Below are 10,043 nucleotides of genomic sequence, written 5' to 3'. Positions count from 1 at the left end.
GGCCAGGAACAGTTATGTTATCTGTGCTTAAATTTTCTCTAAGTAAACCCGGGACTGAAATACTGATTGCGTCAGCATTTTAAAAATGCCAGTAAACTGGGCGTGGTGGCACACGCTTGTAATCCCAGCATTGGGGAGGCTGAGACGGACAGCCTCAGCTACTTAGTGAGGCCTTTCACAACTTAGTGAGACCGTGTTTCAAAATAAAAAATAAAAAATAGGGCTGGGAGTATAGGTCGGAGGTAGCATGCCCCTGGGTTCTAGTCCCAGTACGGCAAAAAAAAAAAAAGCCAGTAGCGGTTCGGGGCTTTGGTTTCACAGCTTGCGGGCCACGCTCATACTTTTTGGCCTGAAATACCCTTCCTTCCAGTTTTAGCTCATATGTTGCTGCCTCCAGGTAAGATTCTGAAATCTCCATCCTCTCATGCCCCCTTGGTCTGTGCCCACCCTGGTTTGGCTCTCACCATATTACACGTAAAGGTCGCGGTGTGTCCTGGCACTTCCTTGAGAGCAGGAAGCCTGCCTCGCTTGTTTCTTTCCCATGGCTGCCAGCAGAAAGTCCCGCATTGAGTGAGCCTCGTGACCATGGATCGATCGGAAGGAATAGCGCTGCCCAGGCGCCATGATGCTCATGCTGTCTGACCTTTGTTTTTCTGCATTCAAAACTAACACCAGAAACATTTTAAGTGACTTTGCATTTTAGGATTTCTCGGACTAAACTGTTGTCGTTCCTCTTGCGTTTTAGGAACCTCTTTGCAGAGCTCTAAAAGAGAAGAGAGGGAATCATGTCCATGATCGCAGCGTACTACAGCGGCAAGTCCATCCTCATCTCTGGGGCCACCGGCTTCCTGGGCAAGGTGTTGATGGAGAAGCTTCTCCGCACCAGCCCCGACCTGAAGGTCATTTACATCCTGGTGAGACCCAAGGCTGGCCAAACACTGCAGCAGAGGGTCTTCCAGATCCTCAACAGCAAGGTATGCTTCTGCCAAGGTCCTTGAGTGACGGGCAGTGCCTCAGGATGAGAAAAACCCCCTGCCTGTTTCCTTGGCCCGCGCCTTGCACACAGGGCCAGAAAATCTGGGCAGGCAGAGGAAAATTTGCACAACCAACTGCTTGTGCAAATCTGTGGTGTTTCTCCCGAAGAGGGGAGACAGTGCTTAGAGTCAACCTAGAGTAGGTGAGGAGATCATCTTATTCTGGAAATTATTGATAATCAATAAGCCAAAATTCCCAGAGCAGATGCTCCAGGCTTGAAATCTGTTGCCGGCTCCTTTGAATTCTTCGCTAATTTTCTTCTAAATTCAGACAATCCCCCAATGTTGGATAATCTAGTCTATTGTGCTTGGATATTTAAAATCATTTAGCTGATGCTTTCCTATCTTTGATTTTTATTTTTTGTCTACACCTGGACTGTTATACCTTAGTCTATTACGTATGGAGCAGGTCTGATAATAAGTAGCTACACAGTAATACTTCCATCCAGTTGTCCAAATTCTAGATAGCTTAGTTCTTCATCCTACAGAAACACGATTTCTCTATCATCCTGAAAAACTATTCTAAAGTAAAAACACTGGAAGTGAAATACTGTATCTTTATGAATGGGCATTTAGGTATCTAAGCCTTCTCTCCCTTCCAAGAAAGAGTATTATGTTTATCGTCTCTTGTGTGGGGTTTTTTTGGGGGTGGGCACTGAGGATTGAACACGGGGGCATTCCACCTCTGAACCATACCCTTAGCCCTTTTTGCTTTTATTTTCAAATAGGATCTCACTAAGTTATAGTGAATTTTGCTAAATTGTGAGGCTGGGCTTGAGCCTGTGATCTTCCTGTCTCAGCCTCTCAAGTACTGGGATTACAGACATGTGCTACGGTGCTTTCTCATTTTAATGTATAAACTTCAAGGTTTTTAGGCTCTGGTTTAAAACACATCTGAGTTCAAATTCTGGTTTATCAATATGTTGTCACTTTGCCTCTTAAGTTCCAGATTTTCAATGTTTAAAATAGAAATGAGAAATTAAATGAGAAAATATACGTGCCTGGCTAATTGTCACCTAGGCTAACATAAGGAAGATTTAAAGAAATATTGATGGTTTGTTTTTTGTTGTTTTTGAGGTGTGTGTGTGTGTGTGTGTGTGTGTGTGTGTGTGTGTGTGTGGTGTATGTATGTTACTGATAATTAAACCCAAGGGCATTCTGCCTCCGAGCTATACATGCCAGCTTCATTTAGTTTTATGTTTTATTTTAACATGATTCCACTAAGTTGCAGGAAGCCTCACTGTGTTACTGAGGCTAGCAGCAAACCTGTGATCCTCCTGTTTCAGACTCTGAAGTACTAAATTACACTCATGCACTACCACCCCCAGCTTGTTTTGTTTTGCAAAAATCAAGATTTAAATTTTTTTGGTGAGTTTTTTTCATTTTACAAAATCCCTGCAGTGTCTACAAACACCAACATCTAATAGATCCATGCCTTTTTAAGTTGCTAGCACAGCATACTATACATTGCCCAGAAACAATGATGATAGGATTTCGGAACCAACCACCATCCATTGAGCTGGAGAATCCTCTCCTCCTCTAAGGCCCCGACTCAATTAATAACAGCTAATACGTACTGGATGCTTCTTAACAAGCCTTTGAAGTAAGAAGCTTTAGTGTCCTCACTTTATAGATGAGAAAACTGAAAGGTAAAGTCCACCATCTGGCATCTGGAGGAGCCAGGCTTCAAGCCCCCCAGTGTGACTCCAGGTCAGCACTCTGGCTCCTACCCCATGCCGCCTTCATGATTACTAATGGTTCTTAAGAATGGTGCTGTATCCCCGGGTTTGGGAAGCTGAGACAGGAGGATGTTAGGTTTGAGGCCAGCCTCAGCAACTTAGTGAGACTCTGTTTCAAAATAAAAAATACAAATAGGACAGGGGAGGGGGCGGGGTATAGCTCAGAGGTAGAACACTCTGGGTTCAACCCGCAGCACCAACATAAACAAACAAGCAAAGATAAGATCAAAAGGTTGGTACTACCTAACACTAAAATGTATAAACTCCTGGATCCAATCTCAGATGGCTTAGCTCAGCTAAATATCCCTAATGGACTTGTTTTCATCACATAGTAGACAGGACTCTTTAGTAACTTTATTACCAGCCATGGATTTCTAGAGAAATACTGTGACAGTCTGTGGTCAGCACAAGCTCTACCTACTGCTCCTTTTGATACACTAAACTTGATAAGCCACCAACAGTTCTTTTGTTCTAGAAATCTTGATTAGACTATGACCAACATTTGTGAAACTGCCCTGCGAATCCCCACACCTGTTTCTCCTGTTGAGGTATCTATTGTCAGCCACTGGCTTTTATATCAGTGCCCCTCATGGTGTGGTCCCAAGATGTTCAGCATCATATCACCTGGGAACTGTCTATTGTTTTCAGAAGGTACTTTAGAGCCTGGGCTTTCAAGATGGACTGACCTTAATTTCAGTCTTATTGCTACTCATTAGCTGTGTGGCAGTGGGAAAGAGACAGAGCTTGCTCAATCCTGGTTTCCTTTCCAGGAAGATATGGTGATAATACTGTGCACACCAACACCAGGGACTCAGGCGCGCGCTCTCTGCCTCTCTCTCTCTCTCTCTCTCTCTCTCTCTCTCTCTCTCTCTCTCTCTTTCTCTCCTCTCTCTCTCTCCTCTCTCTCTCTCTCCTATCTGGATTCAAATCCAGGTTTAACATATATAATACGGCTTTAACCACTCTCCCTTGTGGTTTAGCTTTTTTTTTTTTTTTTTTTTTTTTTTTTTTTTTTTTAAATTTATTTTTTTTATTTTATTGGTGCACTGTATTCATACATCATAGTGGGATACAAACTTTTGTAGACATACATGCACACATCGCCCAGTCAGCCCCCACCCGATCCCCACCCCATTCCCTCCCCATTCCTCCTTCCCATGCTTGGCTTAGTGGTTGACATCTAGTATTATAGCAATTTATCCAAAATTAAAAATGATAATCTCACATAACAGTTTCATTTGTCTGATGCCAAGCTTTTGATGATTTAAAGATAACATTTCAATATTTCTTTTTGCTTTCTTTCTTACCAGAGAATATTTTTTTCTGTTTTTTTGGTGAAACTATCATATATTTATATATTCATTTTTCAGAAAAAAATCTATCCTAATATGGAATATGAATTCTAGATACCCAAAACGATCTTGAAAAAGAACAAAGCTAGCAGATATATATTTTCTGATTTCAAACCATATAAAGCTACAATAATTGAAACAGTGTAGTACTGTTCTAAAGGCAGATATATAAACCATTGGAGTTAAATACAAGCCTAGAGCTAAATTCTTCCCTATATTGTCAAGTTATTTTTGACAAGGTTTCCACGAACATTTGGTGGTGGAAATAATAATCTTTTAACTAAATATTGTTGAAAAATAATAATTACATGGAAAAGAATAAAATTGGACCCTTACCTAATCCCATATACAAGTATTAACTCAAAATAGATAAAAGACCTAAATATAAATCTTAAGACTATAAACTTTTAGGAGAAAATCTGGGTCATAAAACCTCACAACATTGAAATTGGCAGTGATTTCTTGGATATGATTTCAATGGCACAGGAAACAGAAGAATATACAAACTCCCTAAAAAATAAAAAAAAATATTGTATATCCAAAGACAATGTAAACAGAGTTAAAAGTTACTAATAGAATTGGATAAAATATTTCCAAATGCTATATCTGAAGGTATATTAATATTCTAACTAGAAATCCTAAAAATTAACAACAATAAAGGCAAACAATACAATTTAGAGATAGGTAAAAGACTAACATAAATAATGAATCTCCACAGATAACCAATCTTAGTTGTCTGTTGGATGGAAAATCTTGTTTCTCTGGTTCTGGTGAGTGTTACCTATTTCTTCTTTGTAGTTAATCTCTTTGAGTATTTTCTCTAGCGCTGGTTTTGAAGACATAAATTCCTTCAGTTTCTGTTTTTCATGGAAGCTTCTTATTTCTCCATCTAATTTGATAGAAAGTTTTGCTGGATAGGAAATTTTTGGCTGGAAGTTGTTTTCTTTCAGAGTTTGGAATATGTTACTCCAAGCCCTTCTGGCTCTCATGACTTGGTTTGGGAAGTCTGGAGTGATTCTAATTGGTTTGCCTCTGAATGTCACTTGGCCCTTTGTTTTTGTTGCCTTTAAGATTCTCTGCTTGGCTTCCACATTGGTCATTTTGACAATTATGTGGCGTGGGGATCCTCTTCTCCGATCCTGTCTAAAGGGAGTTCTATAAGTTTCCTGGACCTGTGTATCAACCTCTTGCTTTACGTTTGGAAAATTTTCTGCTATTACTTCCTTGAAGAGATTGTTGATCCCTTTGGTATCACTTTCTTTTCCCTCCTCTATTCCAATTATTCTTAGGTTAGCTCTCTTAAGATGGGCCCATATTTCTTCAATGTCAGATTCCTGCTGTCGGATATTTTTTCCGAGATTAGAAACCATGCGTTCATTTTTGGATTGCTCATCTTCTAAGAGCGAGATTCTGTTCTCCATGTGGTCTAATCGGTTGTTTGTGCTTTGAATTGAGGCCTTTACTTCATTAATTGCATCCTTTATCTCTTTTTGGCTCTCTCTGAGTTCTTTTCGAAGCACCTCTATTATTTCTACAGTTATTTTCCTGATTTGATCTTCTAGAAATCTCTGATTTTCTGTTTTATCAGGTTCTGATGTTGTGGGGTTGTGGGCGGCATTCATTGCTCCAGTATTATTCCTCTTTCCCATGATTTCGGATGTTTGTGCCTTCTCTGGGTTCTTCCCTTGGGTCACTATAACTTCACTTAAGGTGTTCTGGATCTCGAGTCAGTAGTATCTCAGACCTCACTACTCCTTTACTGGGTTTTATCACAGAGTCTCTGACCCAGGGAGTCAATAGAGGCTGCTTTAAACTATGGGGGGTGCCAGGTTGCACGTTCTCCTATGGTGTGGTATCTCTGCCACCACCACTCCCTCACTGGGTACAGTGAGTACCTCAGTGAGGTACAGTACTGGGATTTCTCCTCTGTGGCCCACAATTTGACTCACTGTTCTTGAGTACGCAGATGTAGCTGTGCTGGATTCGGCGAATTCACTGCTGCTGCCGCCGCCGGTGGCAATATGGCGCCGCGGCCACGCCCTCGGCCATGAGGCTGGCGTATTTTTTCTTCTCTGGTTTTTATTTCCACTCTGAATCCCTGCAGCGTGTGCTGAGCTCAGCCACTGGGAGCTTTAAATGCTCTCTGCGCCGAAAGATCCCGCCTGGCTGTTCCGCAGCGGCTCACCTCGGCTTGCTGTAGCCGTCCGATGAGTTCGCCGCTGCCGCCGGCAGTATGGCGCTGCTGCCGCGTCCTCGGGCGCGTGTGTCTCCTCTGTGGCCCTGAGCTCTGTTCTCAGTCAGCTTTCTCTCTGGAGCCTGGTGGTTTTTTTGTTTTTCTGGTGATGGTGTTTTCTGGCTATGAAAGGCGCTGGTTTTGTGGTAATGGAAATTGGTTGTTAGCAGGGCTCTTAAGCCCCGCTTTTCTCGGTCGCCATCTTCCCGGAAGTCCTGGTTTAGCTTTTTACTAAGTTATGCTAATTAGTTTGTGTAGAATTTTTACTCAATTATGATAATTACTTTGTGCTACTTCGTTTGTGCTAATTAGTTGTGAGAATTTTTTTCTCAGTGAATTTCTCCTTTAAAAAAGGAAGTGGAAGGCCAGGCGTGGTGGCGCACGCTTGTAATCCCAGCGCTTGGGAGGCAGAGACAGGAGGATCACACAGGTTCGAAGCCAGCCACGCGCGCTGGCTTAGGAGACCCTGTTTCCAAATAAAAATATAAAAATAGGCGCCAGGCGTGGTGGCACACGCTTGTAATCCCCGCGCTTGAGAGGCAGAGACAGGAGGATCGCGCAGGTTCGAAGCCAGCCGTGGGCGCTGGTTTAGGAGACCCTGTTTCCAAATAAAAAATATAAAAATAGGTCTGGGAGTGTAGCCCGGAGGTAAAAGGGCTTCCAGGAACCCCAGTACCACCAAAAAAAAAAAAAAAAAAAAAAAGTAAAAATAGGTCTGGGAGTGTAGAACCCCAGCACCACAAAAAAAAAAAAAAAAAAAAAAAAAAAAATGGTGGAAGAAGAGGAATCTGTTATGGATAATAAATAAACTTGTTATTTGTGTTAAATCAGCACATCTACTGGCTGCTTTTCAGAAAATAAGAACAGATTCTACCACCTGTCTATGAAAAAGCCAGTCTCTGGTTATGGGAGCATCTACTCTCTTGGCACTGTTCGAAATCTGATACCTCTAAAGAGATTTCCTATGGAGGGGGGATTATCTGTTCAATTTCATTTCTGGGTGTCTTACTACATTAATCATATAGGCTTTCAGCATATGAAGGTGATATTGCAGATCAGCTATAGATGAAGTTCCATGTGGTAAAGATTTACCCAAGAAGTAGTTACTGGCCATCTGAGAGACACAAAATATTACTGCCCATTTTTACTTAGAAACTGAAAGTTCAAAATGACAAGTAAACTAGAATTATTTACTTACTTACTTACTTACTTATTTACTTACTTAATGGTATTGGATATTGAACTCAGGGGCATTTGACCTCTGAGCCACAGCCATCGCCCTTTAAAATTTTACTTATTTTTTTTTTTTAATTTTGAAACAAGGTCTTGCTAAGTTGCTGAGAATCTTGCTAAGTTGCTATAGTTGGTCTTCAACCTAAGATTTTCTGGTTTTAGCCCTCCCAACTACAGGGATTACAAGCATGTGCCATCACACCTGGAAAAAATAGTTTTTAAATTATCCAGATGGTCTACTTTTGAATAATAAAAAAATCTCTAGATTATATTATTATCTTGCTTTCCAAATTAAAAGATGATTCAACTCAAAATAACACTGTCTCCAGCTGTTTTTCCTGAACTTGATGTCTAGAGTCATTATTTTTAATTTTTTTATTGGTGCATTGTAGTCATACATCTTTTTTTTTTCTTTTTTTTAAATTATTTTTTTAATGGTGCACTGTATTCATACATCATAGTGGGATACAAACTTTTGTAGACATACATGCACACATCGCCCAGTCAGCTCCCACCCGATCCCCACCCCATTCTCTCCCCATCCCTCCTTCCCATGCTTGGCTCAGTGGTTGACATCTAGTATTATAGCAATTTATCCAAAATTAAAAATGATAATCTCACATAACAGTTTCATTTGTCTGATACCAAGCTTTTGATGATTTAAAGATAACGTTTCAATATTTCTTTTTGCTTTCTTTCTTACCAGAGCATATTTTTTTCTGTTTTTTTTTTAGGTGAAACTATCATATATTTATATATTTATTTTTCAGAAAAAAATCTATCCTAATATGGAATATGAATTCTAGATACCCAAAACGATCTTGAAAAAGAACAAAGCTAGAAGATATATATTTTCTGATTTCAAACCATATAAAGCTACAATAATTGAAACAGTGTAGTACTGTTCTAAAGGCAGATATATAAACCATTGGAGTTAAATACAAGCCTAGAGCTAAATTCTTCCCTATATTGTCAAGTTATTTTTGACAAGGTTTCCACGAACATTTGGTGGTGGAAATAATAATCTTTTAACTAAATATTGTTGAAAAATAATAATTACATGGAAAAGAATAAAATTGGACCCTTACCTAATCCCACATACAAGTATTAACTCAAAATAGATAAAAGACCTAAATATAAATCTTAAGACTATAAACTTTTAGAAGAAAATCTGGGTCATAAAACCTCACAACATTGAAATTGGCAGTGATTTCTTGGATATGATTTCAATGGCACAGGCAACAGAAGAATATACAAACTCCCTAAAAAATAAAAAAAAAATATTGTATATCCAAAGACAATGTAAACAGAGTTAAAAGTTACTAACAGAATTGGATAAAATATTTCCAAAAGCTATATCTGAAGGTATATTAATATTCCAACTAGAAATCCTAAAAATTAACAACAATAAAGGCAAACAATACAATTTAGAGATAGGTAAAAGACTAACATAAATAATGAATCTCCACAGATAACCAATCTTAGTTGTCTGTTGGATGGAAAATCTTGTTTCTCTGGTTCTGGTGAGTGTTACCTATTTCTTCTTTGTAGTTAATCTCTTTGAGTATTTTCTCTAGCGCTGGTTTTGAAGACATAAATTCCTTCAGTTTCTGTTTGTCATGGAAGCTTCTTATTTCTCCATCTAATTTGATAGAAAGTTTTGCTGGGTAGGAAATTTTTGGCTGGAAGTTGTTTTCTTTCAGAGTTTGGAATATGTTATTCCAAGCCCTTCTGGCTCTCATGACTTGGTTTGGGAAGTCTGGAGTGATTCTAATTGGTTTGCCTCTGAATGTCATTTGGCCCTTTGTTTTTGTTGCCTTTAAGATTCTCTGCTTGGCTTCCACATTGGTCATTTTGACAATTATGTGGCGTGGGGATCCTCTTCTCCGATCCTGTCTAAAGGGAGTTCTATAAGTTTCCTGGATCTGTGTATCAACTTCTTGCTCTATATTTGGAAAATTTTCTGCTATTACTTCCTTGAAGAGATTGTTGATCCCTTTGGTTTCACTTTCTTTTCCCTCCTCTATTCCAATTATTCTTAGGTTAGCTCTCTTAAGAAGGGCCCATATTTCTTCAATGTCAGATTCCTGCTGTCGGATATTTTTTTCTAGATTAGAAACTATGCGTTCATTTTTGGATTGCTCATCTTCTAAGAGCGAGATTCTGTTCTCCATGTGGTCTAATCGGTTGTTTGTGCTTTGAATTGAGGCCTTTACTTCATTAATTGCATCCTTTATCTCTTTTTGGCTCTCTCTGAGTTCTTTTCGAAGCACCTCTATTATTTCTACAGTTATTTTCCTGATTTGATCTTCTAGAAATCTCTGATTTTCTGTTTTATCGGGTTCTGATGTTGTGGGGTTGTGGGCATTCATTGCTCCAGTATTATTCCTCTTTCCCATGATTTCGGAGGTTTGTGCCTTCTCTGGGTTCTTCCCTTGGGTCACTATGGCTT

At 39.5% G+C, this 10,043-nt stretch overlaps 1 protein-coding gene across 1 annotated transcript in view; it reads left to right on the top strand.

The window, feature by feature from the left end:
* Positions 1–785: 785 nt before the first annotated feature.
* FAR2 (fatty acyl-CoA reductase 2) overlaps positions 786–10,043 on the top strand; it is a gene marked incomplete at both ends in the record, with an annotated part of 56,345 nt that continues 47,087 nt past the window's right edge. The window contains one exon of the mRNA XM_080705956.1: positions 786–974. Within this exon, the coding sequence (XP_080562082.1) occupies positions 786–974 (189 nt within the window). The remainder of the gene's footprint in view (positions 975–10,043) is intronic.

This window comes from Muscardinus avellanarius (genome assembly GCF_963383645.1).
Source record: "Muscardinus avellanarius genome assembly, chromosome: 11".
Lineage (NCBI taxonomy): Eukaryota > Metazoa > Chordata > Mammalia > Rodentia > Gliridae > Muscardinus > Muscardinus avellanarius.
This window is presented reverse-complemented; position numbering and strand designations above follow the sequence as displayed.